Source organism: Tenrec ecaudatus, chromosome 6 (genome assembly GCF_050624435.1).
Source record: "Tenrec ecaudatus isolate mTenEca1 chromosome 6, mTenEca1.hap1, whole genome shotgun sequence".
NCBI classification, from domain to species: Eukaryota; Metazoa; Chordata; class Mammalia; order Afrosoricida; family Tenrecidae; genus Tenrec; species Tenrec ecaudatus.
The window spans coordinates 4,256,851-4,277,932 of NC_134535.1; the positions used below are offsets into that span (position 1 = coordinate 4,256,851).

At 59.9% G+C, this 21,082-nt stretch overlaps 1 protein-coding gene across 1 annotated transcript in view; it reads left to right on the forward strand.

Annotated features, from left to right (window-relative positions):
- CELSR1 (cadherin EGF LAG seven-pass G-type receptor 1) overlaps positions 1–21,082 on the forward strand; it is a 119,392-nt gene that overhangs the window by 90,279 nt on the left and 8,031 nt on the right. The window contains exons 10-25 of the mRNA XM_075552602.1: positions 1,090–1,275; positions 1,427–1,540; positions 2,744–2,918; positions 5,311–5,452; positions 6,221–6,341; positions 7,313–7,496; positions 8,057–8,158; positions 9,036–9,130; positions 9,847–10,056; positions 11,444–11,627; positions 12,241–12,466; positions 13,488–13,555; positions 13,680–13,851; positions 14,090–14,257; positions 16,556–16,685; positions 19,939–20,139. Coding sequence (XP_075408717.1) covers positions 1,090–1,275; positions 1,427–1,540; positions 2,744–2,918; positions 5,311–5,452; positions 6,221–6,341; positions 7,313–7,496; positions 8,057–8,158; positions 9,036–9,130; positions 9,847–10,056; positions 11,444–11,627; positions 12,241–12,466; positions 13,488–13,555; positions 13,680–13,851; positions 14,090–14,257; positions 16,556–16,685; positions 19,939–20,139 — 2,478 coding nt within the window. The remainder of the gene's footprint in view (positions 1–1,089; positions 1,276–1,426; positions 1,541–2,743; positions 2,919–5,310; positions 5,453–6,220; positions 6,342–7,312; positions 7,497–8,056; positions 8,159–9,035; positions 9,131–9,846; positions 10,057–11,443; positions 11,628–12,240; positions 12,467–13,487; positions 13,556–13,679; positions 13,852–14,089; positions 14,258–16,555; positions 16,686–19,938; positions 20,140–21,082) is intronic.

Consider the following 21,082-nt stretch of genomic DNA (forward strand, 5'->3'; position numbering starts at 1 on the left):
CAGAGGAGCCCTGGGGCACAGTGGGCAAATGCTGGGCTGCCGACCCCAAGGCCAGCAGCTGGACACCATCCGCTGCTCTTTAGGGAAAAGACGAGGTTTTCTAATCCAAGGACGGGGGGCTGTCCCAGAAACCCAAGGGGGGGCAGAGTGAGTTGCTGTGAGTCGGAACCAACCCCGGGGTGGCGGGTCAGGTTTGCGGAAAGTGAAAGGAAGCCAAGTTCAAAAGAAGATAAAAAGTAACCTTCTTACAATAGCTGCCCTCTGGGAGCCGAAATCAATTAATCTATCTCTATGTACACGTGTGTGTGTGTGTGTGTGTGTGATTGGCTACATGACTTTCAGGGCTCAGTTCCTCATCGTTTCTGTCGTCTATCCTGGTCCCGTCCTGGCATCATGGTGTCTGTATTAGAACTTTATATCAAGAAGTTATTTTGTATCGAGAAGGCATCCCAGCCCAGCCCACTCAAGTCCATGGGTCCAGTGCCCACCAGGACCCTCTTCAGACTCACATGGCTGCAGGCCGAGGATGCAGAGAGGTGAAGCGGGGGCCAGAAGAGCACAGGCTGGCGAGGGGTAGTGTCCCGTGGATCCAGGGTTGGTGAGAGCCGGGTAGGACCCTGACAGCTCTCAGGGTTGGGGGGGGGGGCACATGGGGCCTCCCCTCGAGACACACACAAGAGTCCCAGCAATCAGGAAGAAGTTGCCAGTGTCTCTCCTCTACAGAGGCCACACCCCAATGGGGCATCATCATCAGACTGGCCTGATTGACAGCTTGGACTCTACCCTGCACATTCCCACAGGGTCAAGTTGACATAAAACCTAACTATCACACAGACTAAGGCTGGGCAGGGGAAGGCGGGCGGGAGGGAGATGCTTCAGAAAAACCCACGGCCAAGTTAAGTTTGTCTTTTCATCCATTTCTCCATGGACCCTTCTGAAGCCCCCTTGTATTTCTCATGGGAGAAAGACAGGGCTTTCCACTCCCGTAAACCATTGCAGCCTTAGAAACTCACAGCGCAGTTCCGCCCTGTCCTATCGGGTTGCTATGACTCAGAATTGATGGGTCAGGGCGCCTCTCCCTTCTGGCAGATCCGGGATCATTACGTCCAGTTCGAGGTGTCCCACAGCCCCTCCGACACGGCGTCCACAGTGCTGTCCCGGACCCGAGTGACCGACGGGGAGTGGCACCACCTGCTGATAGAGCTGCAGAGTGCCAAGGAGGGCAAGGACATCAAGTACCTGGCGGTCCTGACGCTGGACTACGGTATGGACCAGGTGAGTGTCACCCACACCTGTCAGCCACTCCTGGGGGCTCTGACTTGCAGGCACCGAGCCGGGCTGTGGCTGTCCTGGAGACCTCCCCTCCCCGGGTGGTCCACTCCAGATGGCGGCCGTCCCCACCCCGCTCTGTCCCCTCCCCGCTCAGAGCACCGTGCAGATCGGGAACCAGCTCCCCGGGCTGAAGATGAGGAGCATTGTGGTCGGGGGCCTGTCTGAGGACAAGGTGACCGTGCACCGAGGCTTCCGAGGCTGCATGCAGGTATGGAGGTACCTGGGAGCACGGTGGGTCAGGTGTCAGCTGCTCCCCAGAAGGTTGGCCGTTTGAAACCCCCAGCAGCTCCTCAGAGAAAAGGAGGCTTTCTGCCCCCGTAGAGTCACCTCCTCGGGGACCCCATCCTGTATGGGCACTGTGAGTCGGCATGGACTCGCCGGCAGGGTGTTTGGTTTGGGGGTGCAGCTAGCTAGCTGCTTCCCGCCCCTGACAGCTGCTCAGTTCCACGTTCAGAATTAGAATATTGTCACCATTGGTGAAGGAATGCCGATTTTCTGAAAACTAAAGGGATCAGCTTGATCAGTGGGGAGCGGTGGGGGCGGAACGTGTGTGAAAATAGGGTCCTTTTCCTAACAAGCCAATCATTTCCGCAACTGAGCAGGTTCAAAGCAGATGTCCAGATTTTAAACTCAGATGCATCCTGTCCTCACCCCCGGGTTCCCCTGCTTCCTCCCCATAACTCCTCATTTTCAACCCCCTCCCACAACCTCCGCCTTTGAGGCATGTCCTGAGCCAGCCCCTCCCCTGTGCAGCCAGGACTCCTCCCCCAGACCCAGGGTTTCAGCCACAAAAAGGGGTTCACCTCATGGACCCCCTCCTGGCCTCACTCAGCTATGGTGCTAGCAGTTGATTCCACAGGATCCTCCCCCCCCCTCCACCAGCCCCACCCCAGGGACCTGGTCACACAGTGTGACTGATGGGCGGGGAACTGACCCTCTCAGGCTTCCACCAAGCCGGGCCTCCTATCCTTGAACTCCTGGCTTGGGCCCCACCCGGTATGCCTTGCCCGGAACCCCTCTTCCCAGAACCCCCTCACTGGGACCCTTCCCCGGAGCTGCCCCTGGAGTCCAGGGAATTGCCCTCCCACCACCATCCCAGCTCCAGCTTCCTGGCGTCCTAGTCCTATCTTCTTCTTAGGGAATCACCTGGCCTCGGTCTCCACGGGGTCAGCTTCCCTCCTCATCTGGAGCCTGGACCTGACCAAGCTGGGATGCCTCCCCCCACCCCCAGCCCAGTCCCTGGCACCCAGCTAGCTCTGCCCCCAGCAGCTCACCACTTGTAGAGCGAGCACCCCCAGGACCCTGGGGACAAGTTGGGGGGTGGGGGCTGACCCTTCAGGACCTCCTCTGTTCCTCTGGCCTCTCCTGGCCTCAAGCCTGGGCCCAAGTCTGACTACCCTCTCTGACCCAGGGAGTGAGGATGGGAGAGACGTCCACCAACATCGCCACCCTGAACATGGACGACGCCCTCAAGGTCAGGGTGAAGGAGGGCTGCGAGCTGCCCAGCCCCTGTGCCTCCAGCCCTTGCCCCGCCCACAGCCGCTGCCAAGACGCCTGGGACAGCTACTCCTGCGTCTGCGACAAAGGTGGGTGCCGCTAGTGAGGGGTCTTGAGGGGGCCTCTAGGTGAGCCGCACAACACAGTCCACAGAGCCAGTGCCCTACATGGCACCCCGGTGAGTGGGGCTGGAGCCAGAAAACCTTACAGGCTCCCATCTCAGAGACAGCTCCTGGTCTCCCCCGACCAGAGCAGAGAGGGGGAGCAAATCAGAGGTGACAGGTGACGATGGGTCTGTCCGGAGGACTGATGGGCCAGGGCACCACGGCCTCCACTATCCAGAGATCAGAAGAACCTGACAGTGCCCGGCTGCCATGACCGACCCCTCTGAAAGGGATTCCAGATGGAGTGGGAGGAAAGTGTGGGACAAAGCTCAAAAGTGTAAACAAGATGAAGCTCATCAGCTGGCTAGGGACCGAAGGAACTCCCAGTCTATGGCCCTCAGTCTCCCTCCCACCGGGAGTGTGCTTCTCCTGGTGATCAATTACTCCAGACCAAGGGGTGGGAAAGATGGACGAACGGAAGTGGAGCCCTGGTGGTGCCCATCGGTGCTGTGTTGGGCTCTCTCCGAAGTCAGTAGTTTGAAGCCGTCGCCGAAAGATAAGGCTCTCTCCTCCCGTGGAGAGTCACAGTCTCGGCCCTGGGCTATGGGGTCACCAGGAACAGGCACCGATTCGACGGCAGCGAGGTGAGGTTGAGAAGGGAGGACGTGGGAGCAGAGCCGTCACCCTCGGGGGTCTGGAACCCACGTCACAGAACAAGGTGTGCACAGGTGGTTGAATCCAGTGTGCCCCACAAACGTGCACCCAAACCACCATGAGCATTTCAGGAAGAAAAAGCCGAGGTGCCGGGCTGCGTCTGGGCACCGGCTCTCTGGGTGTCCGGGCCTGGGACGGCGGTTTCGCTGTAGAGTAAATGGCAGGCATGTGGGCACGTGGGCACGCGGAGGCAAGCTTCTAAAGGAACCCGCTGTGCTGGTCGCAGGGAGGGTCGTGTTGTTAGGGCCATTGAGCCGACTCCGCCCCATAGCAACCCCACTCAGGTAAGGCCGCACCACCTAGTCCTGACCGCTCTCCCGCTGCCCCGCCACTCTACCAAGCAGGATGTCCTTCTGCAGGGACTGGTCTCTCCTGATGGCGTCCTGATAGTGTCCCAAGTACGTGAGATGAAGTCTGCCCCTCCTTGCTTTCAAGGAGCGCGCTGGCATTTTCCTTCCAGACAGCTCTGTCTGTTCTTTCAGGGGCCCCACGGCCCTTTCAATGTTCTTCTCCAGCATCACGAGTCAGATGCATGGGCTCCTCTTCAGTCTTCTTACCCCGTGACTGACTTCCACATGCACATGTTGAAAAGACCACGGCGGGCTCAGGCGCACCTCAGTCCTCAGAGTCGGAGCTCTGCTTTCCAACCCTGCAAAGAGGCTGGTGCAGCGGACTCGCCCAGCGCACTGTGTCCTCTGACCCCTTGACTGTCGCTCCCACAGGGACGGACCGTGGGTCCAAGCTAGAGGACATCCGTGACAACTTCCATCGTTCCTCCCTTTGCTGTGACGTCACAGTCGTCACTTTCTGAGCCACACTGTGGGCGGGCTTCAGGGGAGTGTTTACCGAGTGCCTGGGGCAGTGGTCCTGGGGATTCCACTGGTCTCAGGGAAATACTGTCCCACTCCTTCCCGTCATTCTATCTGGGTCCCTGCCGCCCTGATCAGAACAGCCGGGGACCTACTAGTTCTTACCGTCTCAGGAGACGAGGTGCGTGGCTCAGGGAGACAACGAGTCCTGGAGGTAGGGGTCTTCTCTGAGGCTTGGGTTTTCTCCTTTCTCTCTGGCTCCCCATGAGGAGGGTCTTCGATGTCCACTCACAAGCGTTGAAGACCTGGGCGGGGACTCACCAGACCTAGGATGTAGACCATGAACTTGAGAACCCCTAAGCTATTACCCACTGACTGAGTTGTCCCATGAGACCATGACCCTCGGTCTCCGCTCTGAAAACTAATCACTCGAGGTGACTGACACCTGGTGAGGTGGAGGCTTGAAGAGTACGTGTGGTGCCCTGGCCCTCTGAGGTGCTGAGAACTTTGTCAGTAGGTACCCGTCAGTCCATCCCTCTCTTCTGCCCTGGCTCTCTTCTGCCTGGGGTGGCCCTAGCAGACAGGCCCTAAATCCAAAATAGATGGGCCCCCACCTCCCCCAGCCCCCCACTTCCTGAAACGGCAACAACACATGATTCCTGAATCCAGTCCCTCAGCCCCCAGCCGCCCCAGGTGGCCTTGGGAGCCTTAGTACTTACGGTCCAGGTGCAGCTGCTGGCTACTGGTACTGTCATGGTCTCAGGCGGCCTGCTCCCTTCCTCTGCCAATCTATGGGCTGTCCCAACGTGGCTTAGACCTCGCAGTGCCAAGCTGCCTGGCTCTTGTCTCCTCAGGATACTTCGGGCGGAAGTGTGTGGATGTGTGTCACCTGAACCCCTGCGAACACGTGTCGGCCTGCGTGCACGCGCCCAGCTCCCCCCGGGGCTATGCGTGTGAGTGTGGACCCGGCCACTACGGACCGTACTGCGAGAACAGGTGAGCCTCAGCTCTGGCACCTTCCTCTGGGGACCTGAATAGCCCCCCGCTCTGCTCCTGGGGAGCCGTGCGCTGCCGGCCTTCACTCCAAGCTCACGCCACCCTGAGCAACAAAGATGGGTTTTATGCACTGCTACACTCGGCAGATCAGAGAGTGTTCAGGTGGACGTCACACCCACACTGTTGGCCACACGTGGCACCCACGCAAGTGGAAAGGTGAAGGCCCCTCACTGGAAAGGAAGACTCGGTTGGTGGGGTGGACGGGAGCCCGGGGGTCAGTGGCCCACCACCAGGGCAGCCCCTCCCCCAGAGAACGGGTGTGGGTGTTGCAGGAGGGCCAGGCTCCCAGGTGGGTCCTCCCGGCTCTTCACGAGCCCAGACCAGGGCCCTTCTGAGGGGACACTGTGGACCACATGTCAGCGTGGCCAGGCCAGAGACAATGGGGAGGTCACTCAGGGAGCCAGGCTCCAGCGTGTCGGCAGCGGGTGGGTGCTGGACGCAGCTGCTCACGTGTGCTGCCCAGGTGTTGCCCGGTGTGGCGGGGAGCTGGCTCATCCTATGTGTCTCTGTGAGTTCGATTATGAAAGAAGCGCAGAGCTTCACAACCTCAGTTTTATAGGGAGACTATGGCTGGGGTCCTGGAGGGCCGGCGGGCACTGCCTCCCAGCTAGGGGCTCCAGGGGAGGTTCTTGGGCAGGGCCTGGGGTGAGGGGGTGGGAAGGCTTGAAGAGGAGTGTCAGCTGACTCCCAGCCGGCTCTTCCTGACAGAGCCGACCTGCCGTGCCCCCGGGGCTGGTGGGGCAGCCCCGTCTGCGGCCCCTGCGACTGCGCCGTCAGCAAGGGCTTTGACTCTGATTGCAACAAGACCAGCGGGCAGTGCCGGTGCAAGGTGAGTGCTTGCCGAGGGGCCCACCTCAGGTCTGTGCACGCGCACGCACACGTGGGCACACATGCATACACTTGCTTCTGTGCATGCCCAAACCATGCAGGCTGCTTGTGCACACACCTAACTGTACACACACTGCAGCCTACCTGTACACAGGTACGTGAACACGTGCACAGACACTCATCTGTACATGTACAGACAAGTACATCTACTGGTACACGCACTGTAGCCTACTTGTACACACCTACATGTACACAGGTACCTGTACATGTGTGCACATACACTACCTGTATGTGTACAGACAAGTACATCTACCTGTATATAACAGCCTACCTAAACACACCTACATGCACACAGGTACCTGAACACATGCACATAAACCTACCTGTACATGTACAGACAAGTACATCTACCAGTACTCACGCTGAAGCCTACATGTATATAGGTACCTGTATATGTGTGCACACACAACTATCTGTATGTGTACATACACACATTTCTTATACGTGTGTACCTGTATGTACATGCACACCACACAAGTATACATGTACACATGCACATCTACCTTTCTGTACTCACATGCAATTACACGTATACCCACGTGGAAATGTACACACATACAGCTATACATGTGTGTATATGCATGTACACAGATGTGTACACAACCTTGCCTATACACATACACATATACACCTAGTTCTACACACACCACACTAATCTACCTATACGCACACATGCCCATCTACCTGTATACCTACACATCACTCACACGCATGTACACACACACCTTTCTGTGTACCCACACACAATAGCCCATGCATCCAATGCTCTCTGCTGCCCCCTGGCGTACGCTCAGCCAGTGGCATCTACCGGAGCTGCTCAGTCCCAAGATGCCAGGGAAATGGGTGTGTCTGGGGCCAGCCCAGAGGTGTTCATGTGGCGGGTGGTCACGTGCTCCCCTCCCCCCCCCCCAGGAGAACCACTACAAGCCCCCTGAGCAGGACGCCTGCCTGCCCTGCGACTGCTTCCCCTATGGCGCCCACAGCCGCGCCTGCGATGCGGACACTGGGCAATGTGCCTGCAAGCCGGGCGTCGTCGGGCGCCAGTGCAACCGCTGCGACAACCCCTTCGCGGAGGTCACCACGCTGGGCTGTGAAGGTCCGCACTGGCCTCCGGCCTCCTGGTCACATCCTTGGGCCATGCGTGTGCGTGTATGTGTGTGTGTGTCTTAATGTGTGCGTCTTGGTGTGTGTATGTCTGGGTGTGTGTATATGTCTGAATGTCCATGTGCCTGAGCATGTGCCTGGCTGGGTGTGTCTGTGTGTGTATATATCTGATTGTCCATTACCTCGGTGTGTTTCTCGGTGTGTCTACATGTATGTTTCTATGTGTGTGCCTGATCGGGTGTGTCTGGGCATATATGTGTGCCTGCATATCCGTGTGTCTGAGTGTGTACTGCCTGGCTGGGCATGTCTGCAGCCCACACCTGTGTCCCTCCACGTCTGCGTGTGTCTCCGTGGGCCACCCCTGGGGACACCCAGTGACAGCCTCCTTTGCTACCTGGCTGTGACTAGCAGCCCTATAGGGCTGGCCCTGGGTCCCCCAGCGAGCCTGGTGGGTGGTGGCAGAGTCCAGCCCCGGGGTCAGGGCCTGCCCAGGCTGGGGTGGGAGGAGGGCTATGCCGGGTGGGGCTGAGTGGTCTTCTCCACTATCTGCAGTGGTCTACAGTGGCTGTCCCAGGGCATTCGAGGCTGGCATCTGGTGGCCACAGACCAAGTTCGGGCAGCCAGCGGCTGTGCCATGCCCCAAGGGTTCCTCAGGTGAGTACTATGGCTGGTGGCCATCACCGGGCAAGACATTGTGGAGCTAGCCAGCTGTCAGTACCCACAGAATCACCAGTACCACAGAATCTGAGACTCTCTTTAGCCTAAGTGTGCGGGGGCGAGATGTCATCTGCCTTGATGATGTCAGCGAACAGGGGCCCAAGTGACAGGATAGACCTCCACCCCCCACCAGGGTTCCTCCGGCCTCTGAGACAGTCCTAGCACCCAGGGCCCCCAGCTGATGAAGTAGAACACCCCTCAGGCTTCCTCTAAGCCGCTGAGCCCATGCTGGTGCCACCTGGCCCTGCCTGTGTATAGGGGGACAGAGAGCCTGGTCTTGCTCCCTGAGTCATGGGTGAATTCACACACACCCCTCAGTCAGCAGCCGGATATTAACCCCCGCAACCTTCCACACCCCTCAACCACGGACCGCAACGCCCACAAGGCAGACGGTGGAAATCGTGTGTGGCCCAGGCCAGCCTGAGCCTGTGTCCTGCAGCCAGGGACAAGAAGCTCTGTAGGTCACAGCCCTAGCCACGCTCTGAGATGGGGTGGGCACTGCCCACTCCAGGACAGCAGTGAAATAATGAGCAGAAAGCACGTGGTCCGGACCCGTGGCCTCCACCGGCTCTGTGTGGTTCAGCTGTCCCCTTGGGGCCGCGTACACACTCACGCTGACTTCCTGCGAGATGCAGGCAAGCAGAGCGTGTGGCTAATGATGCCGGGAATGAGGGGTTATGTGGAGGCTGCCTATGCCCTGTGTGCCAGCCCCCAAGCCTGGTCACTGGGCACAGTGAGGGCAGACTAGGGCCTTAGCACCGGTGACTGGTGCCCCGATTGGCCAGCTGCCCACCCCAGGCCTCTCCCCCTCCAGGCACAGCTGTGCGGCACTGCAGCGTGGAGAAGGCCTGGCTGCCCCCTGAACTCTTCAATTGCACCTCCGCCGCCTTCTTGGAGCTCAAAGTCATGGTAGGTGCCTCCAGACGGCACCCAGGTCCAGGGTGGTATGGGAGCCCCAGGGGGCGACCAGCTGCCTCTCAGCGCAGGATCTGAGAGCGTCTGGCTGTGCTGGGGACCCACGGCCGAGCAACTCCGCTTGTCCCCTGAAGACCAGCTCTGATGGCTTCGCTTTGAAGCCCCATGTTCTGTCTGTCCACCCGACTGTACCCCTTCCCGTCTCCCTGTGCCCTCCTGTCCTCCAGCTGGGACTCCCTTTCCCCCACTAAAAGCCAAGGCCCTCGCCCTCCGCGGACCCCACTCAGCCTGGCCGTGACCCCAGGCTCCAGAGCAGAGGTGCCCCGTTGGGCTCTCTTTGGACAGAAGAGGCGCCCTGATGGCTAGTGGTTATGCGTTGGGCTGCTAACCACAAGGTTGGCAGTTCAAGCTCTCCATGGCTCCAAGGGAGAGAGACGGGCTTTCTGCTCCCACAAAGAGTTACAGTCCAGGCTCAGGATCCGCAGGGCAGTTCTCCCCTGTGCTGTGTGGTCTCGGGGAGTTTGGTTTTAATCGATCTGCATGGCAGCAGCCCCCAGCCCAGGAGCGGGGAATTGGGGGTACTGAAGAACCAGTCTTCCTGTCAGTAACCATCAGGACCCGTCTAGACATGAGGAGCCCCGCCTTTTTGGTGTCCCAGTCGAAGGCGGGAGGAACCCCTCTGAGAGCCTCCGCCACCCTGAATCTTTCAGAACGAGAAGCTGGGCCGAAACGAGACGCAGCTGGATGGAGCGAGCTCCGTGCGCCTGGCGAAGGCGCTGTGGAATGCCACGCGGCACGCGGGCGCCATGTCTGGCAGCGACCTGCGCACCGCCTACCAGCTGCTGGCCCGTGTCCTGCAGCATGAGAGTGGGCAGCAGGGCTTCGACCTGGCAGCCACGCGGGACGCCGGCTTCCACGAGGTGAGGCAAGCCTCGTGGTCTGGGGGGTGGACATGGCGGGAGTGGGCACCAGTCTCCCCAGGCACCCACGTGCACAGGATCATTTCCCTCAGAGGAAGCATGGCAGGCGGGAGGACCGTACAGTGATGCGGGGGGGCCCCAGGCCCTCTGGTGGTGTGGCATGATCTCCAGGGAGTCCCCATCCCCAGGTGGGGTGGGGTATGAGGGCTGTTGGGCAGTCCCTGTCCCCAGGTGGTGTGAGGAGGTATCAGTGAGTCCATGTCCCCCGGGCTGTGTGGGGTGGGGATGATGAAGGAGCAGACTTGCCTCAGGTTTAAGGTCAGTAAGGGACCCCCATCTAGTAAGAGCATCCAGCCCATGGAGGTCCCCCCTGTCGTGAGGGGACCCCTCTGTGAGAATGAAAAGTGTTCCTGACAAGGCCCCCCTCCTCCGCAGTGGACACTGCTCAGCTGCACAATTGTCCCCAGCTCTTAAGGACACCCCTACCCGCACCCCCTGCCTGGCCCTGGCTATGGGCCGAGGGAGTTGACCACATCAACCCGTGTCAAGCAGCTGACAGCCCCCAGACCAGGACCCGGCCTCCTAGGGGAGTGCAGCCTACACTGGTGGTCCCGGAGTGCTCCCAGGCTGAGCAGCCTGGTGGAACGCCCACCTGACACCCTGACCCCTACACACACACAACTGATTTCCATGCCAGACGTGACCCAGGGTCCCTGTGAGAGCCACCCCTGGGCCCAGAGTTCCATGAACGCCCTGAGAGCACAGGCCCCCAGGCTACAGAGCCTTCGGCTTGGATTGGTTGGGAGGCCGGGGGGATTCTGATGACCCCTGGGTGCTCTGGGACAAACAGTGTTACCTCCCCTAGGTTCCTATCCCTGCAGGCCAACCCCAGGATCCTGCAGGTGACCCTCCCAACCCTGCAGTAGGGCTGGGCCCTCAGATTAAGGACACCTCACTGTCCCCAAGGTGTGGGCTGCAGGCGTTGAGCAACACAAACATGCAGCCGGGAGAGGGGCCTCCTGGGTCAGGACCCTACCCAGCCCAGACCCCTCCCGCCTCCCACCCATGTTGGCCTCCCAGGGCACAGCAAGGGATGCTCCCGGGGGTTCGTCTGGGAGCATGAGACAAGGCTGGTGAGAGGGTGGGATGACTGACCACTGCGGGAATGGGATGGGCGGGCAGGCACCACGTGCTGCCGGGAAAATGTTGCCCACGGAGGGCTCTACACGGGGAAGCCACGAGGCTGCTAAACACCACGTGCCTGTGCCGTGTCCTCCATCAGCCAGGTTGGTCGTGGCCATCTGGGGGCGTTCGAAGCTGCTCTATGTCTGAGCTGCAACTCCGAGGCTGAGCGCCGTCCCCATCCGTCTGTCCTTCTGTCTGGCAGGACGTGGTGAGTGCAGGCAGCGCCCTCCTGGCCCCGGCCACCAGACCCGCCTGGGAGCAGCTGCAGCGCAGTGAGGGCGGCGTGGCCCACCTGCTGCAGCACTTCGAGGCCTATTTCAGCACCGTGGCACCCAACGTCCGGCGGACCTACCTGCGACCCTTCATCCTCGTCACGCCCAACATGAGTGAGGGCGGGGCCCCTCGCACCATGTCACCTTGCCCTACAGCCCTGGTGGTCCTAGGTGCAGACCCCGGATGTGGGGGTCAGCTCCCTGCCGGGTGGCACTCCCTGTCAGGACCCAGGGTCTCCCCGGGGAGAATTGGAGTGTCTGGCAGAGTAGCAGCACCTCCCACTCCCCCCGCCCATGGCAGAACCAGACACCACCCACCCAGGCAGAGCAGGCGCGGTCCTCGGGGGGTGGGGGGCAACAGACCCAGTGTTCATCAAGGGAGGGGCCTGGTCCCCAACACAGCCCCTCCCCGTCCTAGACACAGCCTTTGGGGAACTGACCTGGGAGGGACCTGAGGGTCCCTCCCAGAGGGCCAGTGCCCCTGGAGGCCGCCTGCCCCTGGAGGCCGCCTGCCTCTGGAGGCCGCCCTAGCAAGGGGGTTAATTGTGCCCCCTACCCCCCATTTGCTCTGCGACATGCTCTGTAATGCGGAGCTGCACGGAGACACGGGATGCTGCTGCATGTGGCCCTGTGCTGAGCCTACCGGCTGGGGGGGGGGGGATGGCAGGGGTCCCGGGAGCCCCAAGAGGAGGGGGTCGTGTACAATGGAGGCCCGCCATCTCCACAGTCCTGGCCGTGGACGTCTTCGACAAGTCCAACTTCACGGGCGCCGGGGTGCCGAGGTTCCAGGACTTTCGCCAGGAGTACCCCCAGGAGCTGGGCTCGTCTGTCGTCTTCCCTGCAGACTTCTTCTCTCTGCCCAAGAGGCAGAAAGGTGACTGGCCCCCCACGCCCTGGGAGACGCCTCGGGAACTGGCCCCACTGGCCCCACCACAGCCCACCCGGGGGCCCCCGTGAGTCAGAACTGAGTCAGCATACACAGGTTGAATTTGTGTTTGTGCTGGGCTTCCGGCGTTTGGTACAAGGGAGAGTCTTAACAGGAGACCCGGCCTCCCAGCCCTCTGAAAACATCCCGGACCACGCCAGCGGTATGATTCCCCACACAGCGGGGTGGGGCCGCAGGGAGCCTGAAACAAGGCCAGTCCTCTGGGGCACCGATTCCTGGTCCTGTCCCAGCGAGGAGCCCTTCCCAGGGCAGCAGCTGACTCATGGCGCCCGTGGGGGAGAGGAGAGCTGTGCCCCAGGGGGTCAGTTCTGACTCTCAGTGACCTTCCAGGACAGGGTAGAAATGGCCCTGAGACTGGCACGTCACTACAGGAGCAGAAAGCCTGTCTTTCTCCCCTGGAGAAACCTTGGTGGCTTTGAACTGCTGATCACCTTGCACTTGGCTAGCACCCATTACTCCACAGAGGGTCCACAGAGCCTGGTTTTGGGGGAGGAGATCACCACGCCTGTCTTCCGAGATGCCTCAGGGTGGATTTGAACCTCTGTCCTGTGGGTAACAGCCAAGCGTGTCACCATCCAGGGACTCCTCGACAGTCGGCAAGGGACCATTGATGACTCGAAATGTTTTCAGTAGAGTTCCTGGTTGTGTTGGCTCGTTAGCAAATCTATCAGTGACTCTTTTTATCTTTTGTTTAATTAACATACTCAAATTCTGGTTTGTAAAATCCTTTTCCGTGTGAGAGCCTGGGGACAAGATATGAAGACAGTTGCCATCCGGGCCTCTGAGTGGCTCAGATGGTGGGTGCATGCTGCACCCCCAGCCTAGGGGCAGTGCTGGGGAACAAGGCCTGATAGCTGACCTCCCGGGGCTACAGCTGGGAGAGGCCTGTCCAGAGCTGCCATGCGTGGGCCGCCCGAGTCGGAATCGCCTTGGCGACATGGGTTTGGGTGTTCGGGTATTTGGTTGGCACACTTAGGACAGGTGATGAGCTTGGACCCCCCCACTTTCTGCACCCCCCCCCCCCCAAGCTCCCATGTCCCAGCTCTTTGTGGCATCTCCGTGTCCCAGGCCTTCAGGAAAGCCTTCATCGCCGGCGGTACTCATCCTTCTCGCTGACCCCTCAACAGCCATGTGTCATTTGGGGGTCTGCCACCCTGTGACAGGCCTGGTGGGCCCCCCCCTAGGGTGCCCTGGTCTCACCCTCTGTGCCCACGTTGCAGAAGGCCCCACAGCGAGACCACCCAGCCGGAAGCCCCCAGAGTGGCCCAGCACCGAGAGGACAAGGAGAGCCCCGGAGGAGCCCGGACAGTTCGCCGTCACCCTGGTCATCATTTACCGGACCCTGGGTCAGCTGCTGCCCGAGCACTATGACCCCGACCGCCGCAGCCTCCGGTAAGGCTGGGGCGGCCCCCGAGGGTTACTGCTTAGCCAGCCTCCTGCCCCCACCATCCTCACTGCTGTCTGGCACGGGCATGGCGCCGTGTGGGCAGTGTGCCTGCTCTTCCTTTCCGAATGTCTGAGGTCTGCTTTGGCCCTCAAGGAGGGACCTCACCTGGCAGTCAGGCACTCACAGAAAGCAGCCCTGCCCCCTCCTCCAGCCTCCCAGCCTTATCCTGCCTCATCCCCACAGGCTGCCAGGCCGACCCATCATCAACACGGCAGTGGTGAGCGCAGCGGTGTACAGTGAGGGCCCGACGCTCCCCAGCCCCCTGGTGCAGCCCATCCTGGTGGAGTTCCCCCTGCTGGAGACAGAGGAGCGCACCAAGCCCACCTGCGTGTTCTGGAACCACTCCATGCCGTGAGTGAGGCGAGGGGCGAGGGACAAGGGTGGCCACCTGTCTCAGGAACGGGCACATCTATGCCAGACACCAGGACACCAGTGGCTGTGGCCTTCGTGCCAGGCCTGCCAGACTGGTCTTGGGTCACCAGTCTCCTGGGCACATGTACAGCTGTGTATTCACACATGCATGGGTATGTGTCTGTGTGTGTGTGTGCGCACGTGGTACAAGTGCACAAGAGATGTGCATGAATGGATACACCTGCCCAGCCGTTCACACGCAATCATACAGGGGTATGCATGTGTATGTGTACACCAAGGCACACACATGCAGCTATGCCAGCACACACACATGCACAAACCAGTGAGCTTGCATGCGGGTGTGAGCATGTCAAGGCATATAGGCAGCTAGGCCTACACACACAGACACACGTGCACAGACAGATACGTGTAGGAGGCTGACGTATGTCAGGAACGATCACTCGTCCACGGGGTCCCTGAGGGCCAGTGGCCAGCACTGCACCCCATCCAGCTCCACACATGGAAGGAGTTTGTATCCTGGACACTGGAAGGTGCCCGGGCCCCGACACTGGGCCCAGGAAACCCTGACCCCTTGCTGAGAGTCAGTCATGTGTGGGTCCCCATGTCAGAAGGAGCCCCCAAGCTCGGACCTGCCTCCAGGCGACCTGCTGAGTGTGGCACGCTGTGCCCCTAGACGCTGCAACCCCACGGCAGGGGCCCGCCCTCCACGGAGTGTCACAGGTGACGCAGCGCTTTCTCTGGTTAATAGAAAGGCCAGTGGTGGGTGCACCTGTCCCGAAGCCTTACCACTGACTCCTGCCCCTGCCCCTGGCTCTGCCCGCTGGCTCGTGTGCTGGTCTGCTTTTGTAGAACACCCCAAGTTCTGGCCATGCTGCCTTAAGGGAGGCTGCGGCTGGGAGAGCCCTCATGGCACAGTGGGTTCCCATTAGGCTGCTGATCACAAGGTCGGCTGTTCAAAGCCCCCAGCCGCTCCATAGGATAAAGATGAGACTATGCTCCCGAAAAGAGTGACAGTCTTGGAAACCCACAGTGGCAATTCTGCCCTGCCCTGCAGGGTCCCTGCGTGTCAGACACGACTTCACGGCAGTGGGTTAGGTTGTCCTGTTTGTCTGGGGGTGGGGTAGGGGTCTCCAACAGGAAAGCTCGCTGCCATTCTCCACACCAGCGGAGAGCGCCCCCCAGCCCATGCATTTGGGAATTCCTGTGCGATGCTGCGTCTATGAATGTGCATTGTATGTGTGTAAGCAGGGGGTGTAAGTGTGCGGGTGGGTGTGTCCATGTGTATGAGTGGAGTGTGGAAGTGGGGCTTGTCCGTGTTTCTGTGACTATGTCTGTGTATGTCTGCGGCTGCACATGCAGGGGGCTGTAAGTATAAGTGTGTGTAGGCGCGTGTGTGTCTGTGTGGCTGTGGGGGCTGCTTATGTCTGAGAGTGTGCGCACATGTACGTGTGAGTGTGTGCACGTGCTCCTATCTGTGTCTGTGGGCGTGTGCATCTCTGTGTGAGTGTGTGAGTGAGAACAAAGCAGTCCCTTGTGCGACTTTGAAGGGAAGCCGACCTGTGGGCCCCAGCCCCAGGGGGGCCAACCCACTCTGCTTTCTCTGGGTCATTCCGGCCATTAGCTCCAGCTCTAATTACCACTCTCTCTCTTTGTGCTGCGCCGTTATCCACAGCTCTTAAAGCCTCCAAAGCTTTTGGCAGACGGCCACTAAACCACTGTCTCCCTCACCCCACTTCCCAGATGAGTAAGCTGAGGGGCAGAGGGCAGCCACCTTTCCCAACAGCAGGAAGGGCAGGGCTGGGTGTGCGGTAGGGCCCCGGCCCCTCCTCCTTGCTGCTTGTTCTGTGGGCTGTGTGCCCCAGTGAGCATGGGTGATCACAGAGATGCTGCCCTGTAAACCGCTTCAGCCTGCACAGGAGAGTGCCCAGTGCATGCGAGAAAAGTGGTCACTTCTGGAGTACAGTGTGGGGGGGGGTGGCTATGATGGTGAGTGGGAGCTTCCCCTGGGGGCAGGAGGAGCAGGCTCCCAGAGGTTCAAGCCAGAGCTAATGGAAGCCACCGCAGGGGCCTGAGAGTGCCCACACAGTCCCCTGTGTGTGAGTGTGTGTGTGAGCGGGGAGGGGGGGCTGGGGGGACTAAGTGTGTGAGGGGGTGTGTCCATGTGTATGTCTTGTCTTCAGGGTCAGGGAATGACCAATGGCTGGGTTCTGCAAAGGACTCCCCCTTCCCCGACCTCCTAAGAGGGGCCGTTCACCCACCCTCTCCCTTTCTCTGCAGCGTTGGTGCTGGGATGGGTGGCTGGTCGGCCAAGGGCTGCGAACTCCTGTCCCGGAACCGGACCCACGTGGCCTGCCACTGCAACCACCTGGCCAGCTTCGCGGTGCTCATGGACGTGTCCCGGCGCGAGGTGGGTGTGCAGCCTGGCCCCACCCCTTGGGGCAGCATCTTGTGGATCCCCCACCCTCCCTGCCCCTCTAGGGGCCCTGCCTTGCCCTGAAGAGCTTTAAGCCTCTAGTTGGCCAATGGGGACGGAGCCCTTGGGCCAGAGTCTGGGAGCATTTCCATTACAAAAGCCCGCTGAAGGGGCTTTTTCAAAGGGCCCAGGCTGTAAATGCGAAATCCTACCCAGAGGCTCCTCCAGGGCCAGCACTTCAAAGCCGGTTTTCAGAGTCTGTTCCTAGAGACCATTTCTCTCCACTCCCCATTGGGGGAGGGGCGGCTGCGGCATGTGGGGGGGGGGGGCGGAGGGGTGGTTGCCCTCCAAACAGCCACACACATTGGTCAGCGGACAATGGGGGGCTGGCCCCCAGCCAAGAAGTCAGCCGACTCCTGTTTAGCGTCCAGGCCTAGGGAATGTGCACCGGTCCTGAGGCCCCCTGGAGGGTCTTGCCCGGTCTCCCATTAGGAGGCTAGGGGTGGAGGCCCATGGTGACCGCCCATCTCCTCTCCTGGGACTGGGCTCCCTGCATCCCAGGGCGGGGTCCCCGCCAGAGACTGCTGGTGGGAAGTAGCCCAAGTTTCTCTCATGTTCTGCTAACAGGGGTCGCAAGGCCTTGTGTGAGTGCAGGCACAGTGGCATAGGGCACGCCCCTCAGACAATGGAGTGCCCCCCCCCCCCGTGGGCAGGGCCACTTTTACAGGCAGCCCAGGGAAGGTCTGGCTAATGCTGTTCCATCGACTCCCATGTAGCTGGGCCTCTGCCGGCATCATGGCCGATGGTCACTTGGAGTCCATTGTTGAGACTGTGTCGGTCAGTCCATTTTGTCAGAGGCCTGTGGGGGCAGAGGGGGAGGTTCGCTGTTAGGACCCCTGGTGGCTCGTGATGACAGGTCACTCACTGGCTGGCACCCACTGCCTCTCCACCAGCCCCCATCCACTTGATGACTGTGGAGACCCCGTAAAGCTGTTCTATGCCCTGTAGGGTCGCTGTGAGTCAGAGCTGACCCGATGGCAGCTGGCTTTGTAGCCCAGGGGTGAGATGCCCGGCTGCTGCCCACCAGATTGGCGGTTCAAACCCACCAGCTGCGCTGAGGGAGACGGCTGGGCAGCCTGCTCTGTGAAGAAGCCCAGCCCTGCTGAGTCACTGTGGCCGGGTCAGCCTGACGGAGAGAGTTTGGGTGTCCCTGTTCCCAAAGGATCGAGAAGCTGGGCAGGGCCAGGAACTGACCCTCGGGCAGAGGAAACAAACTCAGAGGGAAAGAGGAGGCCCCAGTGGGAGTCCTGGACCCAGGGGGCGATGGCATCTCACCTCTCAGAAATGGCTGTTTCCGGGGTCACTGCGGTCCCGGCAACCCCAAGGAGCAAAGTGAGGACAGGCACCTAGCCTCCTCACCCTCCTCAGAGTGGTTCACAGGGTCAGCCCTCCCCCTCCCCCAAGCAGCCGGCCATTCAGGACCTGAGTTTTCCATCATGGGCCAGTACCTTGTAGGAGTGACAGACACATGCACTTGTCCCCAAATACCAGTCTCCCCAAGCCCCGTGGCAGGAATGGCACAAGGGGGGGGTGTGTGGAACATACATTCATTCCCTCACATGGCTCTTGTCCCTGTTGTGTTAGGCAGGTTCTCTAGAGAAACAAAACCAGGACACTTGGGTCTATGGCTATAAGAGGATAGGTTTACACAGCACGAAGGCATATAACAATTCCCACAGCAGGACAGAGGACTCAGTTCAACTCACTTTCGTGGAACAGTTAATAGAATGAGAGTCCTTCAACTCTCGTGGGCTGCTTGGTCCAAGGTGGAGGGAGCAGACAGCAAAGTCCTGATGCTTCAGGCAAGACAGGCAGAGCCCGCCAACGTGCAGCAAACAGCAGGGTGGGTCACAGTCAGTAGCTTGGGAGCTGAGGCAATCAGGCTCAGATGGAATATCAAACTCAAGCATTGTGGGGCAACAGGATCCACCAGCCTCAAGCTCAAGTGATGTATGCACCAGCAGCGTGGAGAAGCAGGTCTTGAAGGAGCCTCACACTGTAGGGACTGATCCATGAGTTGGCTTGGCCCACAAGGAGTTTAGCTCACAGGTTGAGGCAGAGAACTAGCTAAAGCAGCAGCATGCTGGTCTTATCACCAGGGAGCATGAGGAAGATGGGATGCCGGCTGTCTTCATTTTTTTTTTTTTTGGTCACCCTCCAATCAGCTGTGATCTGATTAAACTCTGCCCACATGGTCCTATTGGCTATCACAGTCCACCCCTTGCCAACTTGGCACCTTTAGCCATATATTGAGATAGACATTAATGAAATCACACACTTAATGTCATAACATCTAACATCTGTAATTTGAAAACACACTGAATCTATTGGTATCTGGTATACTGTACATGAACAAAGGAAGGATATTCAATAAGCACATAGAAAAAATAAATACTGACAATCATGTCTCACTTTTGCCATTGATCACATGGTCATAACTGATAGGTAGGACTACCTTCTACCATTACCCATTCTGTGGTGATCAGGCTTAAGATCCATCTTGCGGGGACTCAGCCACGTGAACCCGGCCAGGAACCCGCCCTCCCAGTGGCAGCACGGCGAGAGCCGTCCATGGGGTCTGACGCACAGCCAGCACCCTGTATGACAGCAGGTCTGCCCCCAAGGTCTCTGGGAGCCACCTGGAATTACAGAAACAGGCGACTGAGCTCCCTGGGAGCAGCTGTGGGTGGGACCTGCTGACTTGGGGGTGAGCAGCCAGCACTCCAACTGTTGTGCAGCCAGAGGTGGGTTCCAGCCCACACTTGGGGAGGACAGTGAGCCCCACCCTGCCTGCCAAGGTACTGAGCCCTGTTGTCCGGAGCTCCGAAATGGGCAGACCTGCCCAGCTCCAGCAGGCTGCCTGTACCAGGGATGGAGGGTGTGGTTAAAGGTGTTTCCTGGCACAGAACTCAGGGTGGCAGGGTCAGCGTCTACTAGGGGGCTGGCTGGTGGGCTTGGGGTGCTGACCCAAGTCACCTGACCAGTGGAGATGTCACCAGCTAGTGTGTGTGTATACATATGTGCGTGTATGGATGTGTGTCTGTGTATGTATGGTGCGTGTGTCTGTTTATGTGTGTGCATGTGTGTTTGTTTATGTATGTGTGTGTCTGTGTGTGATGCGGGTGGGACACAAATGTCCCAGCCTGGTCTCAGCTCTGACTTCCTCTACCTCTTGCCCACCCTGCAGCATGGCGAGGTCCTGCCTCTGAAGATCGTCACCTACGCCGCCCTGTGCTTGTCACTGGTGGCCCTGCTGGTGGCCTTCGTCCTGCTGACACTGGTCCGGACCTTGCGCTCCAACCTGCACAGCGTCCACAAGAACCTTGCTGCCGCCCTCTTCTGCTCCCAGCTGGTCTTCGGGGTTGGGATCAACCAGACTGAGAACCCGGTAAGGCCGCCGCCGCCTTGGTCCCCAGCAGGCTGCCCGCCTGGGACAATGGTTAAACCGCACCTGTGCATGGGTGATGTGCTCATCGCAGTGTGATACTGTGGGGACAGCCGTGACGCTGTGGGCAGTGGCAGCTCATGGTCCTGGGGCTGGTCACTCGGCCCTAGAGACATGACGCCCCATATGGGTGTCTGGGAGCCTTGCTGGGGGTCGGGCCCCCTCTTTCTGAGGCAGACACCTGGCAAGACCCCAGTCCTGTGAGGGGTGCCACCTGACATCTTCTGGAACATCACAGCTCAGCTCCCCTGAAAGCTAGGGCTCCTGTGCTGAGGTGGGGCCCATAGTAGGGATCCTGGGGTACACGGATCAGGAGGTCCAGCAAGCAGGTTGCTTTTTCCTGGACGTTGAGGCTCAGAACCCCGTGTTCCCAATCCCCGCCTTTCAGCTTGCATCAGGGCAGAAGGGGAGAAGGTCAGTTCTGGGGGTGTTTGGTACCAGACATGGGTAACCACAGCCTGGAGGCCCAATTTGTGGGGTAAAACGTAGAGGTGTGACAGGAGCCCCCGACAAACAACAGCCGACTTACTCGGCTTACAGTACAGCCCCTCACCCAGCAGGTGGCTCCGCCAGCTCCACCTGGGACCCCGCCCAAGGCCATGCGGCTCCGCCCCACCCCTGCCCTGCCCTAGCTCCCCAGGGCAGACCTGGGAAGTAGTGAGTTCACTGTGACTGCTGGCCCCCAGGCCACCCGACACTGGGCAAGATGGGTCCTGTTCTCGCACACTGTGCAAAGTGAACGCCCGCTAGGTGCAGGGGTCTGCCGCTACTGTGTTCTCCACCCTCCTCAGGGGGACCCTTGTGGCCGGAGTAGAGACCCTGGGTGGGGTGAGTGGGTAAAAAGCTCAGCGGCTGACCAGGAAGCCAGAGGTTGAAGTTCATGCAG